The 23863-nt window shown below is 48.3% G+C and overlaps 1 protein-coding gene and 1 long non-coding RNA gene across 2 annotated transcripts; both read right to left on the bottom strand.

Annotated features, from left to right (window-relative positions):
• Positions 1-1544: 1544 nt before the first annotated feature.
• Positions 1545-7659, bottom strand: LOC109779138 (G-type lectin S-receptor-like serine/threonine-protein kinase At5g35370). The gene has a single exon (XM_020337746.4). The coding sequence runs from the start codon at positions 4565-4567 to the stop codon at positions 1634-1636; it is 2934 nt and encodes a 977-aa protein (XP_020193335.1). The 5' UTR covers positions 4568-7659; the 3' UTR covers positions 1545-1633.
• Positions 7660-12749: 5090 nt separating this feature from the next.
• Positions 12750-13718, bottom strand: LOC120963773 (uncharacterized). The gene is made up of 2 exons (XR_005755490.1): positions 13464-13718; positions 12750-13043 (listed from the first exon to the last, which is right to left on the bottom strand). It is a non-coding gene; the product is annotated as an uncharacterized lncRNA (long non-coding RNA).
• Positions 13719-23863: the final 10145 nt, after the last annotated feature.

The following is a 23863-nucleotide window of genomic DNA, read 5'->3' as shown; positions in this document are numbered from 1 at the left end:
GCCCGGTTTTTGAATCTGGGTCAATCCATTCGTCCCACAAGCAAGGACAAAATGAGGTGGCCATCACGAAAATCTCGTGGTGCGCGGGTTTAAAGGGATGCCCCGGGAAGCGGTGAGGGGAGGGCGGGGCTACCAGGTTTTTTTTGTTTTTTATCTAACGGCTCATATTGATCCTGGTAAATTGTCTCTCATTTTTTAAACTTAACTAAAACAGTTTTGCTAAAGCATATCTAGATGTGCAGTGAGTATTGCACATCTAAGTACTATCTCATTGATCTTACGTGGAGATTCGTGTGTATCCATAAAATCTTTGAAAAACCAATAGAATAACCATGTATATCTACCCTGCTTATGATGGTTTGGAGAGGTGCTCATCTTTGAGTGCCAAAAACACTAGGTAAGCAACAATTAACACACCGATCCAAAGAGTTCCGTGTGGTTTTGAAATAGGAAGAATAAACCCACATCTCTGGTACAAAATTGAGATACTAAAATTGTGTTTACGCTATAGTGTTGCAAAAACCAGAGTATTCAGAAACCATGGTATTTTAGTATATACCATGATCTTGACATATCAAAGCATTTTGAAGTATTGATAATGTTTGATAATGTTTTTTCTGGCTGGCGTGGTGGCTTGCAGGGGCAGGTGTAGATGCATTTGTTTGTTTATGCAGCAAAGCATATACATATGTTCATCATCTCATTTCACTCGGAAGCACGAAAAAGCAATCAAATGTCGGCATGTGCAATTGGCGTTGACCCGCCTTTTCAATTGGCCCAGCTTCTTCCACGATGACAAAAGGCAGATCAATCATCCCTAAGAGGGTGTTTCTTTCCAGGGACTTATTGGTTTAGGGACTTTAAAAAGTGCTTATAAGTCCCATCTAAACCAAACAAGAGGGACTTATAGGGACTTAAAATGGGCATTTGGGACTTATGAAATAAGACTCTCAAGGAGAGTCTTATAGGGCCTTATAGTTGTAATATGGTCTTTTAGTCCATGTTAAGTCCCAGGAACCAAACAAGTAGGAACTTTTTAGGGACTTGAGACTTATAAGTTGAGACTCAAAAAGTCCTAGGACTTATGAACCAAACAGGGCCTAACATCATTCATTCGTTCAAACCATCAGTATAAAATGATACTCATTCTTTTCAATAAGAATACTGGCTACATCCATTTTTTTTAGATCCAAGGAGTCAGAAAATTTCTGAGTAGCAAAACCAATCCCTGAAGACAAATATTCGAAAGAAAGTTCTGCATGCATTTTCCCATGAAATTTTACACACATATGGTATAAAACCATATGCGAATGTAGAATCTTCTTTCTGATTTTTCAAAAGTTTGATAATCCGATTTTAAATGTTTCGGAAAACGAGCTCCATGTAGCCCGAGCACCAAAATGCCGCGCTCGCTCATGGTGTACTGCTATTTTTACCATTCCCAAACTGTCTTGCCGGCAACGCAAAGAAAAACATAACGCACACCTTCTTGATTGATGAAATGGAAATTCATCTTCTTCATATATATGTATTCACAACTAATATTATGGACAAAAACAATTATAGCCTTTTTGATTGATTTTTTTACTGCAAAATTTGCATCATTGCATTACACTGATGATGTCATGCCATGTCATCTGGGAGCCGAGAGCTGCTGCGCCGACACGCACGACGGCGGCGACCAGCTGCTGCTGCCGGCGGTCATGTCGGAGCCCTTCCACTTCCCCTTCCACCCGCCGGGCCGGACGTCGACGAGGCCGCGCCCGTACATCCTGAGGTACGCCAGCTGCTCGGTCCTAGGCACGCACACGTCCATGCTGCCGTCGAGCATGCCGGACACGGCCGTCATGGCCGGCCGCACCGACGCCTCCTCCTGGAGGCAGCACAGCGCCACGCGCACCACCCTCGCCACCTCCGCCGCGTCTGCCCGGCCCTCCAGCCTCGGGTCCACCAGCTCCAGGTACCGCCCTTCCTCGTGCAGGTCCAGCGCCAGCGCCGGGAAGTAGCTGCTCCTGGGCTTGGTCGCCTCGCCGGCGCCGCCATCCGACGACGCGGCGCTGGCGCTGGTGGTGGTGCTGCCGGTGGTGGTGGTGGTGTGGTGCTCGTCGTCGTCCTGCTTGGAGTTCTTGCGGCCGCGCACGATCTCCAGCAGCACCATGCCGAAGCTGTAGACGTCGGCCTTGTCGGTGATGGGCGCGTTCATGAGCCACTCCGGCGCCAGGTACCCGCGGGTGCCGCGCATGGTGGTGAACAGCCCCGACTGCTCCGGGCTCATCAGCTTGGCCAGCCCGAAGTCGGCGATCTTGACGCCGCCGCGGTCGTCCAGCAGGATGTTCTCCGGCTTGACGTCGCAGTGCAGGATCTTGCGGTCGCAGCCGGCGTGTAGGTACGCCAGCCCGCGCGCCGCCCCCACGCAGACGCCGAGACGCTCCGGCCACTCCAGCACGTCCCTCTTCTTCGCGGCGGCGCCGGCGCCGGCGCGGAAGAAGAGGGACTGGTCGAGCGAGCCGCGGTTCATGTACTCGTACACCAGCAGCTGCTGCCGCGCGCCCTCGGCGCAGAAGCCGCGGAGCTTGACGAGGTTCACGTGGTGCACGTTGCCGATGACGGCGATCTCCGTGAGGAACTCGCGGCGGCCCTGCATGCCCAGGTTGTTCATCCGCTTGACGGCCACGGTGGTCCGGTCGGGGAGCTCGCCGCGGTACACGGAGCCGAACCCGCCGGAGCCGATCTGCCACTTGAAGCCGTTTGTCGCCGTCTCCAGGTCGACGAACGTGAACCGGGTGGGCAGGCCCGGGATGAGCACCTCGTCGTCGTCGTCCTCGCTGTCGTCGCCGTCCCCCTTCTCGGAGGGGACGTTGGACGACGCTCGCGACGACGACAAGGACGGCATCATGTGCAGCATGAACCAGCTGCTGCCGCCGTGGCCGTGCTTCTTCTTCTTGGCCTTGCCGGTGTTGGCGCCGGCATGGTGGCGGTTCTTGAGCCAGTGCACGCCCAGCACGTACAGCAGGAAGGTGATGAACACGGCCGCCACGGCGGGCAGCACGATGCCGAATATGATGGTGATGGTGCTGAGGGACGAGGAGCCGCGGCCCCCGCCTTGGCCGCGAGATGGAGCCGGCGGGACCGTCTTGATGAAGGCGACGGCGGCGGCTGCGCTGTTGCCGCCGCCGCGGAAGACGGAGCCGATCTGGTTGTGCAGGAGGAGGCAGGACTTGGAGGAGTTCCTGTAGACGAAGCCGGCGCAGGAGCAGTTGGCCGAGCAGAGGTCGCGGCAGGCCGAGAGCGCGTCGCCGGCCGTCGTGGGGAGCGCGAACTTGCTGGCGAAGTAGCCTATCCCGTCGCCCAGCCTCGTGTAGCTGTAAGGAGTCCCCGCGGATGCTGCCGACGGCTTGGAGGTGGAGGAGGCGTTGCCGGCGAGGCAGCTGTCAGACAGGACAGGGAGCGAGGAGCCGTCGGCCGGCGAGCAGCCGCCGGTGGTGTGCGTGGTGAAGGCGTCGGGGCACATGCAGGAGGATCCGTTGTTGCCGGGCGTGCAGAGGCCGAGGGAGCCGCACGGCAGCGGGAGGTCGCAGTCGCTGGCCGGAGCGGCCCAGACGGCGGGGAGCGTGGCGCGCGCCGCCGTGGGGGAGTAGGCCGTGCTGAGCGCGCGCAGGCGGCCGGACGGGTCGACCTTGAGGAGCATCCTGGTGGCCGGCGCGGGCGGCGACGCGAAGCGGAGGCTGAAGACGGTGTCCCGGCCGTCGTCGTCGGCGAGGAGGTAGATGCCGGAGGCGTTGACCATCATGGATCGCACGGCGCGGTTGGAGTCCTGCACGGAGGCCGGGTCGGAGGAGAGCGCCCAGTACGTGACCAAGTCTTCGTCACGCCTGACATTGGAGGAGGAGGATGCCCACTGGAGGAGCGCGTCGGTGGGGGTGAGGAGGAGGCGGTAGGCGCCGGGGGAGAGGTCCTGCTCCGACGCGGTGGCGGTGAGCGGGACGCCGACGGGGAGGACCTGGCCCTGGAGCAGCGTGTCGGTGGGCGCGTCGAAGGTGGACCAGAGCGTGGCGTTGTCGCCGTCGATGAGCGCGAGCTGGCCGGTGTCGAGCAGGCGGAGCGCGGCGACGGGGGCGGCGAGGCGGGGGGTGGACCAGGAGGGGCCGGACTGGTCGGCGGGGTCGGAGATGTAGAGGCCGGAGGCGTTGAGGGAGAGGATGATGGACTGGATGATGGTGGAGCCGGCGGTGGCGGCCCAGACGGGGGTGCGGGAGCGGTCGTGGAGGACGGAGAAGAAGTAGCGGGACATCTGGGTCTCATCACCGGGGGGAGAGTTGGAGGAGGAGTCGTCGCCGGGGGAGTCGGCGCCGGCGTTGAAGACGGCGGCGGAGAAGGTGGCGTTGGGGGAGCGGAGGAAGACGCCGCTGGTGTCGATGTAGTGCATGTAGGTGAGGTTGTAGGGCGGGTAGAGGAACTCCACCGGCACCGTGCGCGCCGCCGCCTCTCTCAGCCCGCCGCCGGCCAGCAGCAGGATTGTTAGGCCGCTGCAGCTCCATAGGAGAAGGAGGAGGCGAGGGAGCGCCATGGGATCGGCGCGTAGGAGCAGAGGAAGAGGCCGGCCGGCCGGGAGGATAAAAGCGGCGCCTTTTTCGCTGGTTTCCCTCCTCAGCGGCGACCGTTCGTCCGAGACGAGGAGTGGAGAGTTGACTTTGGAGATGAAATGGACGGCGGAGTTTAATTAGACTTGTACAAACGACGTGGCACATTAAATGCAGTGAAAGACTGATTTAGGCACTGTTTTTGTGGGAGGAAGAGGTATCATATCAGAGCATCTTTAGCAGATCCCTTAAACCTGTTTTGCAGTATCGTCCCTGCTGCGGTGGAACAAACCCCGTAAAAGTGGGACCGGCTAAACGGTCGATCAACTAAAAATAAATTTTAGTCTGTCGATTGACCCCTAAATGGTTTAGGCACTGTTTGTTTGGATTTTGGCTTCTACTTTTGCAGCTTTTCCATTTTAATCAAAAAGTCATTTGTATTGGCTTAGGGTGGAAAAGCTGCAAAAGCCCAAAGTGGAATAGCTGCAAAAGCAGAAGTAAAAGTCAAATAAATAGGGCCTTAAGTAGATTGACTAGCTACGGGCGCACATGCAACCTATGTATGCCTTCCGGCAATGTATGTACTCCCTCCGTTCCTAAATATGTCTTCTAGCGATTTCAATATGGACTACATACAGATGTATATAGATATAGTATAGAGTATAGATTCACTCATTTTGCTTCTTATGTGGTTCATATTGAAATCTCTAAAAAGACTTATATTTACAAACGGAGCGAGTATTAGGTAAGTATGTATGTACGTAGATTATATGTGTAAGAGAGATCGCTGAAGATCATGACTGGTGCATTCTGATAACGATTCCATTAACTTGACCCTCTTCGTATATTTGATGGGTCGATCGATTAATTTGCAGTCAATAATCTAGTTTGAACTCTTAATCACAATGCTTAATTAGTTTGTGTAATACTAATTTAGAATCAATCGATTGACCCCAAACTTGTTTTATTCAACTCTGACGGGCAACATCTTAAGTTTTCTAAAAAAGGAATGAATTAGTGGCATCTACATTACCTTTAAAATATAAAATAAAAATTAAATCAAATAGTGAAAAATTAGGACACAATTACACCAGAATTGTGTTTTTTAGTATGCAAGCATAAGTACACAATAGTGAAAGCTTCATAAAAATGAAATTCTAAAAGAAAGAATAAATCTGTGGCACTGCTATTACCCTTATTAACAAAAAATATATATAAGCTTAAATAAAATAATGAGAAAATTTGCACACAAATTACGCCTTTTTATAATATGTAAGAATAAGCATATAATAGTGAAAGTTTCACAAAACAATCTATGATGGCATGAATTACTGGCATTGGTATTACCATTAAATAAGAAAGAAAATGAAAAAAACTGAATTAAAATTAAAAATAGAGTTTAAAAAAAATGAATTGGATGCATTAATATTACCCTTTAACAAAAGATAAAAATAAAAAGAAAAAAATAATACTAATAAACTTGTACATAATTTACATAGAAATTGCGCTTTTTACAATATCGAATAATAAGCATAACAGTGGATTTTCCACAAAAATGAAGTTTCCTATGAAGGGATGAATTAGTGGCATTGGTATTACCATTATAAATAAATAAAATTAATAAATCAAAAAAATCAAAATCATGAAATTTTCTAAGAAATAATGAATTAGTGGGTTTACCCTTTAAGTACAAAGAAAAAGGAAAATATAGAAACAAATAGTGACAAAATATGCACCCAATTTACACATAAATTACACTTTCTTATAATATGAAACAATACACATATAACATTGAAATTTTCAGAAAAAGAAAGTTTTCTACAAAAGAATGGATTAGTTGCATTGCAACTATCATTAAATAAGAAATAAAATAGAAACTAAAACAGAATCAAAATAAAATGAATTTTTCTAACAAATAAAGAACTAGTGGCTTTTGCAATAACTTTTAAGAAGAAAGAAAATAAAATAAAAACTAAAAATAAACCAAAATAATGAAGTTTATTAAGGAAGAGTGAATTAGTGGCTTTAATATTACCCTGTCAGAATAAAGAAGATAGAAAATAAAACAAAATCATAATAATGAAGTTTTCTAAGGAAAATTGAAACCATTTAAGAAGAAAGAAAATGAAAAAAAATTGCACACAACATTGCACTTTTTGAAATATGCAAAGAATAAGCATAAAATAGTGCAATTTCTGCATTCCACTATAATTTGCACACATATTCTTTTGTACTTGCATTTGTACTTACACAATAAAAAATAACATTTCCTACCAAGGAATGAATTAATTGCATTAAAATTACCCTTTGAGAAGAAAGAAAGTGAAAACAATAAAATATAAACTCAAACTAATTAAATTTTCGAAGGAAGAATAAATTAGCGGCATTGGCACTACCATTTAAAAAGAAAGAAAATGCGGAAAAAACCTAAAACAGAAAGTGGAAATATTTGCACAAAATATACATTAAAAATGTGTTTTAAAAAAAATGCGATCATAAGCAGATAAAAGGGGAATTTTTGCAAAAAATAACCTAAGAATGTATGAATTAGTGGCATTGGTATTAACCTTAAAGTAGAATGAAAAATAAATAAAAATTAAAACACTATCAAAATAATAAAGTTTCTTAAGAAAGGATGAATTAGAGGTATTGGTATTTCCCTTTAAAAAGAAAGATTTAAAAAAATGTGCGCACAACTTTGTATCGAAATTTCACTTTTTGTAATATGCAAAGAATAATGATATAATACTGAAATTTTGGCTCATATTATATTATATTTGTATGTATATATTTACACTCACCCAAAATTCCAAAAATACTAACAAAAGAAAAATGAAAAACCAACTAAAAACAAAAGCAAAGAAAACAAAGCATAAAAACACAAGACAAAATGAACAAAGTAGAAAGAAGATAGCTATGTCACACTGGAATAGGCTTTATCCCGTTAAAGAATTAACTGACCCAAATATGGGGTCAATCAAAAAGAAAAATAGCCCAAAAAGACACACAGACCATCACAGAAAAAAATAAAGATCTTAAAGCAGTAACCAACGGTCCAGAAATCGACTGGCCCAAAGTTAATTTTCAGGCGACTTACATATAGCTAATGTGTGTAACAATTTACCGTAAAACCGAATATTTCTCGTGGTCTTGTTCTTCTTCCACTCTCGCATTTGCCCGGCCTCACGAAATTAAGTTAGCCCCAATCACCAGAAAATCGAACATGAACAGAGTTAAGAGGGGCTCACACACATCCACCTAGTTCGGGCGTGGCAACATGGGAAGCAGTGTGGTGCAAAGTCGACGGGAGCGCTCGAGAGGCCGGGGCCGTCGAGGTAAGGTGGTCGCGTAGTCATGCCTTGTTGGCTGGAGCGGTGCACGATGGAAGAGGCAACCCGACGTGAGAAATGAAAAGGCGACGGGGTTGTAGGCGGCGGCGGCGGGAGGAGAGCCGGGTGCTCTCGTCCGTATTGGGCCTGTCGGCCGAAAATTTGGCAGGCGGTGGGTTTGGTGGGTGGCGTCGACCGCCGGCGGCTGGACCTAAAACTTCCTCCCACCAACTATCTTTTTTGTTTAAGGGAACTGAAAATTTTACCCCAAATCCTGAACATATGAGGTATTGAAGGCTCGTTTTAAGGTTTCACTCCAAAAAAATATACGGGTCAGCCGATTTTGAGGGGACCGGTCAATTTTTTCACTCAAAACTGTAAAATACAGTTTTGACTCTTTTAAGGGACCTGCTAAAGATGCTCTTTTAAGGCATCTGGATCTCCTACAACCTTGCAACTACCGATGTTTGATCCATTAAAAAAAATACTGATATCTGATGATTTCTTAAGTAAATGGAAATGACGGGCCATATTGAATCAGTAGATTTGCCGGTATGTTAATGTTTTTCGAAAGGGATAGAGTATGTTAATGATCATTTCAGTGTTGCGTGCTGATTGGGGGTGGGTGGGCTGGGCAAAGGAAGACTTTGTGTTGTTGCCTTGTCAGCGAATCATACTGTGGCTGAGATCACATCTATCTACTACGTATCAAATATCAAATATCATATATTATCTTTGGTGATTCCATTAGTCGTCGTATTGATTTCCTTTGAGATTCCTGCTGAAGTTTCCTGTCAGGAGTAGTGCATCCATCCATCCTAGGATTAGTGTTGGGATTGGGATGCATACACGAGACAGAATGTATACATAAATGTAGACGAGCAAAGGTGTCAAGGGGCAGGTAGAATTTATTTTTATAAGGAGAGCGGCATCTCCGATTTCTATTAAAAGAAGCCACAGTGTTTGATACAGAATTAAGCAGGGGGCAGGTAGATACGTGAGCCTTACCCCGCAAAAAAAAGAAAGATACGTGAGCCTTAAGAAGAAGAAGACGACCACACCACAGGTATCGATTGAATTTATCTATGTCAATGAGAGCTTATTATGAATATATTCCCGCAAAAAAAGGGAGCTTGATCAGAAATATGAAGAAATGTTTTAAGGGGTGCTTGATGTAGAAAAAAAAGCCTTTGACCCCTCCAAACATCCATTATTTGTGCTTGCCCTCCCTGAAGATCCTACCTAGCTTCGCCACTGCTATTAGGGTACTAATCTCCCTAGATTTCGAGTCATCCGGTGCATTGTTTTATTTTTTTGTTTTGCGGAAGCATTTTCTGCTTTTTTTTTTGTATCGCTGGGCTGATCTTTTTTCTGGTTTTGAGAAAGTATTTTCTAATTTTTTTTGGTTTTCTTTTCCAACGGCTTTAACAGTTTTTCTTTTGAGACCTTTTACAGTACATCAGGTGAATATGGTCCATCCATTTTTTTGCTTGGACGGCCCAGATGAGGCAATACTACAACAGAATTTTGGTAGTATATTTCGTGGCCAGGGGCATTTTTGGTATTATCACTGTTCATCGAAACCGCAGGGTTGGACAAAGCAGAAATTTCACCGATTCATTCAACATTCCCTTCCCCGCACCGCGCCGCACCTTCTCCAACGCTGGTCATTTCGCGACCCTCGCCTTCGACAACGGCTATCGCGGACGGCACTAGAAGGAGATGACGAAGTCGAGCCATCACTGTCCGGTGTCGCCGCTATACGCGTAGCCTATCTGTATGCGAGGGTTTTGCCTCCCGCCGCCGGCCGGATCAGCCCATACTGCGCCGTCGCCCTCTCCTGTCCTAGCCGGCTGTTGTCCTTGGCGGATGGCCATGCCGTTTAGTGCTCCGTTCGTACCTGCGGGACGTTGAGCGGGTCGCCGAGGGAGATGAAAGGCAAGCCATCGCTCCGGCCGCATGGCAGAGGAGCGGCAGGACCGGTCTGCCCTTCACCTACTAAGATGGCATCTACCTCCTCTAGACGTACACGTACTTCACCAAGTCTGAGACCGAGTCCGTGGACGCTCGACGTCGTCCACCTTCAAAGTAACACGACTATAAAATTGGTTTCAGGGGACAGGCGTGCAATGGACTGAAATCTCCAGGTCGTGAATGCTACTGCTGCTGGAGCGTTAAAGATCTAGGGGCGTTGACCCAAGGCTGTGCGACGGAGCGGCCGGCCCTGTGTGCGACTGAGGAGACGGCCTGCCAGTCAGGCGGCTGGGGCGGCTGCGTACAGCGAGGAATTATAGACGAACTGGGATGAGATGGGATCGAACTGTGATTAATTACATTATTTTCTTGTAAGGTGTGATTAATTACATTATTAAGCATTACAGTTAGCATTAAGAATGGATAAATCTGTGACTATAAAAAGATAAATCTATCCTAGTAGTCAATTACCAAAATGTCCTACTGCAAAAAAATCTGGGATTAATACTGACCATTGGATCAGTCATATACTACCCATTATTTTTGGTAGTATGATGTACCGTAAAAACTCTCCTTCTTTTGGTTTTTCCCTGCTATTTTCCTTTTCCTGTTTAGTTTTAGTTTTTCGTCTTCTTCTCTCTTTGAAGAGTGATGATGTTTGACGGGCAGCGATGCTTCTTCATTATTAGCAAAAACAAAAACAAAAAAACAGCTGGAATAGATATTCCATTGTTTTTCAGGATTTGTACAGAACAGATACATACCCTATACACACAAGATAGGAACAAGTTGTGTTTGCGGCAGGAGTAGATTGGGTGAACACTAGTAGTTGTTGTTTGATTGAGCTGGCATGGATGCATGGCGCAAGCACTTGACCAGCTTTTGGTTTCTTCTTCGTCTTCTGATCGATCTGCTTTTTGTCATCGTGGAAGAATGAATGGTGTTAGGGATTGTTGATCTGTTTTTTTGTCATTGTGGAAGAAGCTGGGCCAATTGAAAAGGAAGGCCAACGCCAATTGCACATGCCGACGTATATATATATAGCATCCATACCCCATACGAAATGGGATGAACCTATGAATATGCTTTGCTGTATAAATTAAACAAACAGATCCATCTGCACCTGCAAGCCACCACGCCCGCCGGCCAGCAGGGAAAAAATATGAACAAAATGCTGGCCTGGCTAGCTGCATCAGCGCACCACGTCGCAAAAAATGAGAAATCAGATTTGTCTAAATACGGACATATCTTCCAAAAATTTTGTCTTCGATTTGTCTAAATACGGATGTATCTAGTTACGTTTTAGTGTTAGATACATCCGTATCTAGACAAATCTAAGACAAGAATTTTGGGACGGGGGAGTAGTATATACACAAGCACTATGTATAACGCTTTGCTTTCATTGCATTTCCTGCCCCATCTGTTTTAGTTTATTGCCGGGGGTTCGCCTCCATTTCCAAAAAAAAAAAAATCTGTTTTAGTTTATTGTCAGTGCTATACAATGCTTCATCTTCCATTCCTGTAAAGAATGACTTGCGGTTTCTCAAGGAGTTGGAGGCTTTTTTAGTCTATCTCCGTGTTTTTGACACAATTAAAAATAGCGCCAATCCATGTATATCAACGTGTACATCTTGTTTAGTACTGGTGGCAGTATGAGTTTTAGGGTGTGCGTAGCTAATTTTAATTACTACTTTACTTCCTATAATCTCCAGGAGTAGAGTAGTAGGGTACATAAGCGTTGCGTAATGTGGAAAACAGGACTTGACTCACTCAAGAGGAGTGCTATATGGGACTCTTTTAAAGAAGATTAGGAGATTTCTTCCCGGGTTCCATTGTTTCTTTTTTTGACAATTGGAGCCCTCTTTATCCATTGTTGATCAAAATTACGTCAGCTATCAAGAGCCTTTTCTAAAGCAGCGCTCAAAATAGATTTGCAAAATATCACTGTTCAAAAAATCTTCCGATTCAGCGATTTATCGTCTGATGTATCGCTACTCTTGGGATGACCGATAAGATTATGTCTTATCTTCACAATTTATCATTTGGGCTGGTTTATGACTTTGACAAGCGATTTATCTGGAATCTACCGATAAATTGGACCAATCCTTAACATTATGTTTGCAAAAACTATGTTTATTTGTGTTTTGTGGGCCTTGTTAAGCAATATGTACTATTGTCCTATTGTGTTTGCCATTATACGAGGATTCAAAGGCTAGGAATTAAGGTAACACTTCTGTCCAATATTGTTTTGATGTCAAATGTAGCATATTTTAGTGTTGGGAACCTGTGATTTGCACAAAAAAATTAGCCGATTAATAATCGACCGATTTCCGATTAATCAGTAATCCACAGCTGACCGAGACAGTAACAACAAGTGATATCCTCAACATTGCACAATATTATATGCCATATGATAGCAATCATCAAATATAGCATCATCTCCACTTGCCCATCGGCTTCCCTCCTTCATAGTTGTGATGACTACCATATTAGTACTAGAGTTGACAATCATTCTACTTCAACCAGCTGTTGTTGTGAGAAAAAAAAGTTGTTCTTGCGAGCGAGACACCAAACTTTAGGGCAATAGCCTAGTCAGTGAGGGTGTCCGAACAATATTCAAAGAGGAGCACCTCTGGAAACCATCATAATTAAGCAGGGTAGGTATACATGAATATTCTGTTGGTTTTTCAGGATTAATTAGGTGAGCTTGCTATTTCTAAGCTGACTATTCCTCTGAATCAATAAAACACACATGTGGATGTGATATACGATGACGGCATACTGTGGTAGGAGTATCATTTTTATGCTGGTATGATGTTGGTCGTCATCGTCCTGAAGAAGAAGAGGCAAGAGCATCCATATCCAGTATGATATGTAACGGAGTTAATTGCATAGAAGTACCAGAATTGGGGCATTACATGCGGATTGGTACCACTTTTGGTAATTTTTACATGTCAGTACCAAGTCTGGGGTCAGCCGTTACAAAAAGGTCTAAACCGCGTATAAACACGTATTGACGGTGTATCTGACCAGCGGGGCCCGCCAGTCAGGTGTTGATGCGGCATGTTTTTTTTGCAGAAAACTCCCTTGCTTAGCTCAGCTCACCAAGCAGCAATGCACTTTCCTCTTTCTTTGTGGCTCATCAGGGATTTTGGGCTGGCTGCAGATGCATGCAGATGCAGTTATATCTTACAGGCAATATAAGACCACTGCAACAAATCAGTAACGGTTTATGGCAAAATCTGCATCTGCACAGTCGGAAGTAGCTGAGATTCAGGGGAATTCCTTCCTTCCTTGAGGATTCAGATAAGAGGCAACCAAATCCATGGACGCACGCAACAGTCAATCAGTGACAGTGAGCTACAACACAAGCACGAATCAAGCTAGCAACTAAAGCGATCCAGCTAATTAAGGACATGCTACTACTAGTTGCTCTAGTATATTGGATCAAACACGAACTAGGTAGCTAGTGCAGGAAACCAATCAAAAAGTAGAGACCGATCGAGAAGGGGGGAGACTAGCTTATAGAGTAGTAACTAGAGTATTATACAAGTATAAGAAGTGGAGGATGAGATGAGACCGGCGGATGTGGGGATCAGAGGAACTCGCCGCCGGGGAAGCAGCCGGAGAGGGCCATGGCGAAGAGGAGGAGGGCGAGGTAGAGCAGGATGACGGCGAGCTTGGTGCTGAACATGGCCACCAGGAGCTTCACCAGGAACACCAGCAGCAGCAGGTTGAAGAGCAGAGTCAGCACCACCTCCACCTCCCCCGCGCCATCCAATCCAATCCAATCATGGCCCCCACGCGCGCGAAGCCTCTTCTCTTGGCGACGACGGTGAGTTACTCCCTTCGTTTCAAAATAGATGACTCAATTTTATACTAACTTTAATATAAAATTAGTATAAAGTTGAGTCATCTATTTTAAAACGGAGGGAATAGTACGACTGAAGCAGGCGACCGACAAGAGAGAAGATAGCAACGCTGCCTGCTTTGCCTACCCGCGGGCGGTGGTCGGCACAGGCCGCGTCTTCTTTTTTTTAGCACAACTTTTTTCTTTTCTTTTGAGTCTAACACTTCACTTTATTAATCAAGGTCCAAATACATGGAAATACAGTTTATGTCAGGAGGACTGAGGAGCCACATATGGCATCCTAACGGTAGACCTAAAGCATGTTTAGCAAGGTTATAAGCCTCATGATTCGTGTCACGGCCTTTGAAGATGAAGGAACAAACCGAAAGTTATGAAGAGTTTTTTTTAATTTTCTTGATAATGGGTGCGTAGAGACCTCCATCCCCTTTCTTGTATTGATGATGAGCTCCTGACAATCAGAGGCTATGATCACATGTGTTGAGAAGAAGTCTTGAGCTAAAGAGAGAGCTTCCCTTCATGCCAAAGCTTCTAGTGAAGAGGCATCAATAACTCCTGAGCACTTAATCGCCGAGGATCCCAACTACTTGCCTGTATGGTCTCTGCATATGACATTGTATAGTCCTTCCCTTGATGCTTTTGATGTTGCGCCATCTACCTTTATTTTGCATAAACCGATCAGTGGGGGCGACTGAAGATGACATGTACCTAGGGTAGGGGCATAGGTCTGACCTAGACGCCCTACCCAAGGACACAACCCAAAGAATCAAGGACATTCAATGCACAACATGAGATACCGACTGAAACAGCTTGAAGTACGATCCACTCGACCAGCAATCTCACTCGGATATCCCAATTCCACTCGACGAGGATATAATCACTCGACCATATAAAGAACCACACGGAGTACAGAAGATCTAAAGCCACCCCAGGATGGCAACGGTCAGGCGTTCACTCCGTAATCTTAAAGACCATTTATAGTCATTCATAACTAGCGTTACCTGTAACGCTCCTGTCTTAATCAACATTGAACCCTGTGTAACGGGCACGGCTGGGGTCCTGGCGCACTCTATATAAGCCACCCCCTCCTCTGGTACAAGGGTTCGCACCCCCGGTAACACACACACACACCCATATTCCAGTCGACAGCCTCAGGGCACCGAGACGTAAGGCTTTTACCTCCTCTGCGAGCGGCCTGAACTCGTAAACTCGTGTGTACAACCTCGCCGTAGCTAGGACCTTGTCTCCTCATGCGTACCCCCTATTCTTACTGTCAGACATAGTACCACGATAGTTGGTGCCCACCGTGGGGCAAGGCGTCTTAGCGACTTCCGGCAAGGTTGCAGTTTTTCTGATCTCCGTCAACATGGTTTCCGACGGTGCTTTTTGCTGTGGGCCAGGAGATTCGTCTCGGCGCGCTCGTCTTCGTCGCCGATGACTCCACTTGGCTTCCAGAAGCCCCCCTCGACGTCGAGGCCCTTCCGGTCCGCGGGGCAGCGCATTTCAGCGCGAGTGCCTGCGGTGTCCTTCTGCGGCAGCCGTCGACCCAGTACCGGTCGGCTCCCACATCATCCACTTATTCCGCTAGACGCCGCCGCAAGCGATCCGGTTGATCGCGGCTCCAGCGGTGGGTGAAGCATGCGGTGGCTCGCCAATTAGCCATCCCTCAAGTCACGGCGATCGAGCCCGACGAATCTCCCTACGGACCATTCGACTGATTCTGCGGACACTCTTTCCGAGTGCGGGAGCAGCGACCCCGCGGCGGAAGTTCTTATGGTCAACACTCGTCGCAGCCCACCCGGGTTCCGTTGCAACGGCGGCGGCGGCGGCGACAGTGATGGCCCATGTCGTGGTTCTAAGTCTGACAGTAGAATGGGGGGTAGGGATGTAGAGGCAAGATCCTAGCTATGGAGAAGTTGTACGCACGAGTTTTACGAGTTCAGGCCCTTCTCGGAGGAAGTAACAGCCCTACGTCTCGGAGCCCGGAGGCGGTCGACTGGATTATATGCGTGTGTGTTACAGGGGGTGCGAACCCTTGTCCCAGAGGAGGGGGTGGCTTATATAGAGTGCGCCAGGACCCCAGCTCCCCTCCGTTACACAGGGTTCAATGTTCATAAAGAAGGAGTGTTATAGGTAACGTCCGTAGTAAAGTGCTATAAATGACTATTAATTCTAAGAGTAAATGCCCGACCGTTGCTGCGCAGAGTGGCTTTAGGTCTTCTGCACGTCGAGTGGTTTAGTGGTCGAGTGACCTAAATAGGGGGGGAGGTCTCCGAGTGAATGGTAGGTTGAGTGGATTGCACTCGACACCTTTGTTGGGTCCCCCTTACTTACTCTTGAACCTCTTTGCTTCTAGGACAAGGACCTTAGGTAGGACGTATAGGTCGGGCCTATTACCCTACCCTAGGTCTATGTCCTCATCATTAGCCCCCGAATGGATTGAGGCCCGAGTGAAAAGAAGGTTGAAGTTGACCTTGCTTTGACTCTTGCTGTCATCTCCAAATGGATGCCAGTTGTTGGAACTTCGGCTTCGTTTCAATCGCCTTGATCAATTCAGAAATGGCCGACTGGTTTTTATAATGTCATCCGTCGAGTGTTATCCTTGACATGGAATCTTTGGTGTGATCGGTTGTAGGGGATCCCAGATTTCGCGGGATTCGAAACTTTGGTGGAAGCGCGCTAGGCGGAGCGCGTCGTGGTAAGCGGAGTAGATAAAATAGGACGTTTTGATTTCCGCGCCACCTTTTTCGCCACGTATCCCGTGTGCGACTGTTAAGGGATTTGACAGGATCGTCCGGGCCCACGCGTGAGCCACTCGGAAGTAGGCCTTTAAAAGCGGCGAGGCCGAGGCGTCCGCACTATGCGTGCCCATTCTCCTTCTTCTTCCTCTTGCTCCTTTACCTCGTTCAGCTTCTCCACTCCCGACACCGCCGCTCCGCCGCCATGGGGAAGGAGAAAACGGCGGCGCTGGAACGCGCGAAGAAGGCGACGGGGGCGGCGAAAAGCAAGAAGACGAATCGGGGATCTTCATCGCGCTCGGGGCTGCCGTCGGGTTGGATCCAGGGAGATTGGATCCAATCCTCACTTCGGCAGGAAGACTTGGACGATATGGCCGAGTTAGGGCTGATCGTCCATGAGTCCGCGCGGTTGCCAGAGGGGGAAACAGAGCCACAACCGCGACCGGGTGAGTGTGTTCTGCTCGCCACTCATGTCGACCGCAGCTTCTCGCTTCCTCCACACCCCTTCTTTCGAGGTTTCTTGAATTTCTTCGGGGCTCAACTCCATCATTTCACTCCCAACACCATCACATACCTTGCCGCATTCGTGTCCATGTGCGAGAAGTTCCTGGGGTGTCGACCGCACTGGGGTCTTTTCAAGCACATTTTCACCATCCGCTCCCAAGCAATGAAGAAAGCAAACTCGAACGACGAGAAAACCCATGTTATCCATATGTGTGGGGGTCTGGGTATTCAGAAGAGGAAGAGGAGTTCCTTCCCTTCGATGACTCTTCCTGAGTCGGTCAGGGGCTGGCAGTCGACCTGGTTCTATTGCCAGGATATCGTGACCCTAGGCCAGTCGACTGGACTTCCCCCTTTCTCTTTTGATCGTGTTCAAACTCTATCTTCGTTGAAAGTGACCGCCACGGAGAAGGCGGAGACGGGCATGCTGATCGAGAGAGTAGTTCAACTGATCAACCAAGGTGTCACCGGCATGGATTTGCTGGAGGTGTTCCTCAGTCGGCGCATTCAATCACTCCAAGCTTGTGACCACTCCATGTGGATGTACTCCGGGGCTGGTGATACCGCTCGGGTTCATCCGGAGGAGGTGGCGGCCAAAACAGTGGCCCAGTGGCTGAGGGGCATCACCGGGAACAAGGACAACCCCAGGGGCGCCAGGAGAGTCAACCCTTTCAGCGACAGCAACCAGCCAGACAAGGTTTGGCCACTACAACTGATTGAATTTGGATGTGTTTTCTGACTGTTTGTTGATTCGACTGATTTCCACTCGGCTCCTTGTTTTGTAGATTTATACAGAGATGTACTCAATGCCCAATGGCGAACAAGCTCTGGAGCAGGACCATGAAGGCGAGGACAACGCGGAGGAGAGCGGCGAGTGGGAGTCACCAGCCGACGATGATGAAGATGAGAGCGATGAGTCGGACGACGAGGAGGTAGCCGACTCACCACCTCGTTCCGAACGTCGATCCAAGCAACACCATGACCCCGCGGGCAGGCGCGGCAAGGCTGTGGCCTCGAGCGCTCCATCTCAAAAGCGCGCTCGGTCTTCGACTCCAGAATTGGCTGAGAAGGTCACCAAGCAGCCCAAGATCAATCCTTCGAAGGCTCGGAAGACCTTGCCTAGAATCAAGATGGACGTTCCTGTTGCTTCTGGGTAAATGTTCTCCCCGTATTTTCTTGTTCTGACCGATTCTCTTGTACTGACTGAGTGGATGATGAACCTTTACAGCCCGGCCTCGGCTGCGACTGATATGGATATCGACAAGACCCCAGACGACGAGGAAACCGACGACGCAGCTACCTCCAAAGCCAGTAAGTCTGCCCGACTCGAATTTATTTGGACGACTGGATTGTTTGTCAGCTATCTCTTTGACTTTATCTGTTTGTTGCAGCACCACGGGACGTTGTTGTGCTCTCGGACGATGAAGAAGAAGTACCGCTGATGGGAAGGAGGAGGAGGGACAAGGAACTGAGCGGGAAAGCGCCCGAGGCCCAGGTTCCTCAGTCGACTGAGAAGCCTGGGACGGCAGTCGAGCGATCGACAGATCCGGCACGTACCAACGTCACTTTCGCTATCCCGCTGTCGACTGATTGCCCATCAGGATCAGCTGCTCAGACTTCTGCTGCACCAATACAACTCCACGCATCAGACCTAGCGGTTGCTCCGACTGCTTTGCCATCATTGCTTTTCACTGCGTATCAAACCCCGGACGACCCACCGACTGCCGCCAAGGAAGCTCTTCTTCAGTTGAACCTTGTGATGGGCAAATGAAAGTGGTGCATGAGGCCAGTCAGGTGGCCTTCAACGCCGGAGCTGCTCTGCAGACCAATGTCCATGTTAGTTGATTTCTGATTGATCATATTTCTCATCCGATCACCCACTGGGGTGTGACTGTTTTGAAGTTGCATGAGTCAATTTGAGTCGTCTTGAATTGAATCTTTGAACTAGTGGGGGCACTCTTAGTGCACCCACTGGGTATAGTCCCCGAGACCATAGTTGACTGCGGGCAGTCGACTGTGGTCTGAGAATCTGAATTTTGTCACTCGGTCTGGACTGGCCAGGTCGAATGACACCATAACCAGTGGGGGCACGCTAAGTGCACCCACTGGGTGTAGTCCCTGAGACCGTGGTTGACTGCGGGCAGTCGACTATGGTCTGAGACCTACTTTTTTTTACTCTCGCGCTGGGCAGACCATGTCGAGTGTTTATTCAAACCAGTGGGGGCACGCTAAGTGCACCCACTGGGTGTAGTCCTCGAGACTGCCGTTGAATGTTTCATTCGGCGGTAGTCTTAGAGTAGCTATCACTGTGATGTCTTTTTATCTCGGTCAACTGATATGGCTTATACTGCAGAAATCTTGTGATCTTGGGGCTCAGCTTTCCACAATGAACAAGCAGCAAATCAGCCTCAACCTTGATCTAGAATTGGTCAAGAAGAATCTCAAGACTGCTCGTGATGAAGTAGCTACCATGGGAGGTAACCAATCGTCAACTGTCTTTCTCACCGCTGGCACTTTTCCTTTCCATTTTTTGAACCGAGCGACTCCACTCGAGCAGATGTATGTAGTGAAAACCGTCAACTCCAAGCCCGTCTAAAGAATGTTATTTCTTTAGAGAAAATGAAGCACGCTTTGGAGAAAAAGGATCTGGATCTTGCTGCTGCATAGAAGGAAGCGCGAGAGAAAACGACGCTTGCTGACAAGAAGCTTGTTTCAGTCGGCAAGTTAGAAGAGGAGAACTCCAAACTGAAGACTGTTGTCTCTGACGCCAATCGGGAGGTCGAGCGACTAAAGAAAGACAAGGACAAGCTGACTGACAAGCTTGGGAGCCTCAAGGCCAAGAAGGGCGAGTTGGAGTCTTATCTGGGCCAGCTTGCTGCAAAGCTGGTCCTAAAACTTGAAGGTACTGATGATTGACTGACTTATTACGGTCGACTGTCAAGCTTGATTATATCGTCGACTCACCATTTACTCAACTGTGTAGAGCTTTGCCAAGACTTTGAAGCGGAAACTGGGCGGGTCGAGACAGGTCTCGATCCCATAAATTGTCCAGTCAAGGATGATGTTGCGATGAATGTGCTGCGGTTGGAATCTCGCATGGACAGCGCGGTTGCTTATCTTGCCCGCCTGAAGGCAGCGATGACTCGGGTTGATACTGAACTCTGGCCTCAGGCGGAACTGTCTCAAGACCTCGAGTCTCTGATGGCTCGACTGAATCAAATACCTGACCGTGTGCAAGAGTGGAAGAAGTCATCTGCTCGCTGTGGCGCTGATGTCGCGTTGTCCTTGGTCCGAGTGCACTACAAAGATGTCAAAGAAGACAAGCTGGCGGAGCTCAAGGTTGCTAACACAAAGAGGCACACCTTCCAATCCTTCATGGACACTTTCCTTGATGCCGCCACTCGCATTGCAGACAGCATAGACCTTGATAGTTTCTGCGACCCAGCCAGTCCTTCTCCTGACGCGTGACCGAGAAACATTATGCTCCACCTTTATTTGCCTCAGAATGCCGAGTGATTGTGTAATCGTTAAACTTCTTCGGGCTTGATGCTCGAATACTTTTGATCCGTCGTCCAGAACTTTAGGATTTATCTGAACTTGGTTTATCTCTGAATATGCTTGTGTTTGCCTTCGAGTGGAATTCACTTTTCAATTGGAATAATCTTTGTACTTGAGATGCAGCTATTGTACTTATGGCGCAGCTCCGAGGAGAAGGTTGCAGTCGACCTGCACCTCGCTGTCCTTGCGGATAGGGAGGGAGCACACGTTGTACTTGTGGCGCAGCTCCGAAGGAGAAGGTCGCAGTCGACCTGCACCTTGTCGTCCTTGCGGATAGGGAGGGAGCACACGTTGTATTTGTGGCGCAGCTCCGAAGGAGAAGGTTTCAGTCGACCTGCACCTCGTCTTCCTTGTGGATAGGGATGGAGCGCACGTTGTACTTGTGGCGCAGCTCCGAAGGAGAAGGTTGCAGTCGACCTGCACCTCGCCATCCTTGCGGATAGAGATGGAGTGCACGTTGTACTTGTGGCGCAGCTCCGAAGGAGAAGGTTTCAGTCGACCTGTACCTCGTCGTCCTTGCGGATAGGGATGGAGCGCACATTGTACTTGTGGCGCAGCTCCGAAGGAGAAGGTTTCAGTCGACCCGCACCTCGTCGTCCTTGCGGATTGGGATGGAGCGTACGTTGTACTTGTGACGCAGCTCCGAAGGAGAAGGTTTCAGTCGACCTGCACCTCGTCGTCCTTGCAGATAGGGATGGGTTTCAAACTTGGGCGAGTACTGGACTGCAGCTAAGCCCCTGAGTGGGAGGGTTGGTCACCAATCGGTAGAATTTTTCAAACTTAGGCGAGTACTGGACTGCAGCTAAGCCCCCAAGTGAGAGGCTTGCTCATCACTCGGTAGGATTTTTCAAACTTAGGCGAGTACTGGACTGCAGCTAAGCCCCCGAGTGAGAGGGTTGCTCACCACTCGGTAGGATTTTTCAAACTTAGGCGAGTACTGGACTGCAGCTAAGCCCCCGAGTGAGAGCGTTGCTCACCACTCGGTAGGATTTTTCAAACTTAGGCGAGTACTGGACTGCAGCTAAGCCCCCGAGTGAGAGGCTTGCTCATCACTCGGTAGGATTTTTCAAACTTAGGCGAGTACTGGACTGCAGCTAAGCCCCCGAGTGAGAGGCTTGCTCATTACTCGGTAGGATTTTTAAAACTTAGGCGAGTACTGGACTGCAGCTAAGCCCCCGAGTGAGAGACTTGCTCATCACTCGGTAGGATTTTTCAAACTTAGGCGAGTACTGGACTGCAGCTAAGCCCCCGAGTGAGAGGCTTGCTCATCACTCGGTAGGATTTTTCAAACTTAGGCGAAACGGATTCGCGGCTAAGCCCCCGAGTGAGAGGCTTGCTCACCACTCGGTAGGATTTTTCAAACTTTAGGCGAAACGGATTCGCGGCAAAGTCACCCACTAGGGGATTTCAGACGCAAACAAAAGCAACAACAACCATTTAGGAAGACTGTAAAGCTCTTGTCTTTGATAAACAAACTACAAAGGTATTTCTTATCACATCTCATCCGAATGAGTACTTAAGTATAAAAGGGGCGGAGCAGCTCCGCGTTCCAAGCTCGTGGCTCGTCTTTCTGATGCTCGACATTGTAAAGATGGTATGCTCCATTGTGGAGAACTCTGGTGACAATGAAGGGACCTTCCCAAGCAGGGGCGAGCTTGTGTGGTTTCTGCTGATCCACTCAAAGAACCAAGTCTCCCTCTTGAAAGGCTCGGCCCCTCACGTTTCTGGCGTGGAATCGACGCAAGTCTTGCTGATAAATGGTCGACCGGATTAAGGCCATCTCTCTTTCTTCCTCTAGGAGATCGACTGCGTCCTGCCGGGCATGTTCTGCTTCATCTTCAGAGAAGAGCTCGACTCGGGGTGCATTGTGAAGCAAGTCACTCGGTAGAACAGCTTCAGCTCCATAAACCAAGAAGAATGGAGTTCGACCAGTCGACCGATTAGGAGTTGTCCTCAATCCCCAAAGAACTGATGGAAGTTCATCGACCCAGGCGCCTGCTGCGTGCTTGAGATCATGCATCAGTCGGGGTTTCAGTCCTTTGAGAATCAATCCATTTGCTCTTTCTGCTTGTCCATTCGAGTGGGGGTGGGCGACTGAAGCATAGTCGACTCGTGTGCCTTGGGAAGCACAGAAGGCTCTGAACTCATCAGAATCGAAGTTCGACCCATTGGCAGTGATGATGCTGTGCGGAACTCCATATCTGAATGTCAATTCTCTGATGAAGCTGACGGCAGTACTGGCTTCAAGATTCTTGATAGGCTTGGCTTCAATCCATTTGGTAAACTTGTCGACTGCTACAAGCACATGAGTGAAGCCGCTCCTACTAGTCCTCAGGGGTCCAACCATATCCAATCCCCAAATAGCAAAGGGCCAGACGAGTGGAATAGTCTTCAGGGCTGACGCAGGCTTGTGGGACATATTGGAGTAAAACTGGCAGCCTTCACATTTGTCGACTATATCTTTCGCCATTTCATTTGCTCATGGCCAATAAAATCCAGCTCGGTATGCTTTGGCCACAATGGTCCGAGAGGACGCATGGTGACCACAGGTCCCCGAGTGGATGTCGTTGAGGATCACTCGACCTTCTTCTGGTGTTATGCATTTCTGGCTGACTCCGGTTACGCTTTCCCTGAACAGTTGTCCTCTTATCACAGTAAAGGCTTTAGATCGACGGATGATCTGTCGAGCCTCTTCTTCATCCTCTGGGAGTTCCTTCCTAAGGATATACGCAATGTATGGCGCTGTCTAGTTGGGAGTGATGACCAAAACCTCCATGATCAGGTCGACCACGGCTGGGACTTCGACTTCAGTCGGATCTGTGGCACTCTTAGGCTGCGGGGGATCTTCAGTGAAAGGATCTTCTTGAACTGGAGGTGTATGGATGTGTTCCAAAAACACGTTGCTGGGAATGGCTTCCCTCTTGGAACCTATCTTTGCCAAATCATCGGCTGCTTGATTTTTCAGTCGGGGTATATGATGGAGCTCTAACCCCTCAAACTTCTTTTCCAAATTCCTCACCGCATTGCAGTAACCAGTCATAGCTGGGCTTCTGACGTGCCACTCCTTCATCACTTAGATTGACTACCAAATCTGAGTCGCCGTAGACCATGAGGCGACGGACGCCGAGTGAGATGGCCATACGTAACCCATATAAGAGTACTTCATATTCCGCTTCGTTGTTGGAGGAATCAAAGTGAATCTGGAGAACATATCCGAGCTTGTCTCCTCGGGGGGATACCAGTACCACCCCAGCATCGGAACCATTCAGCATCTTGGAACCATCAAAGAACATGGTCCAGTGCTCCGAGTGGACT

The sequence above is a fragment of the Aegilops tauschii genome, chromosome 5 (genome assembly GCF_002575655.3).
Source record: "Aegilops tauschii subsp. strangulata cultivar AL8/78 chromosome 5, Aet v6.0, whole genome shotgun sequence".
NCBI lineage: Eukaryota > Viridiplantae > Streptophyta > Magnoliopsida > Poales > Poaceae > Aegilops > Aegilops tauschii.
The sequence above is the reverse complement of the archived record's forward strand: the minus strand, read 5'-3'. Positions and strand labels throughout refer to the sequence as shown.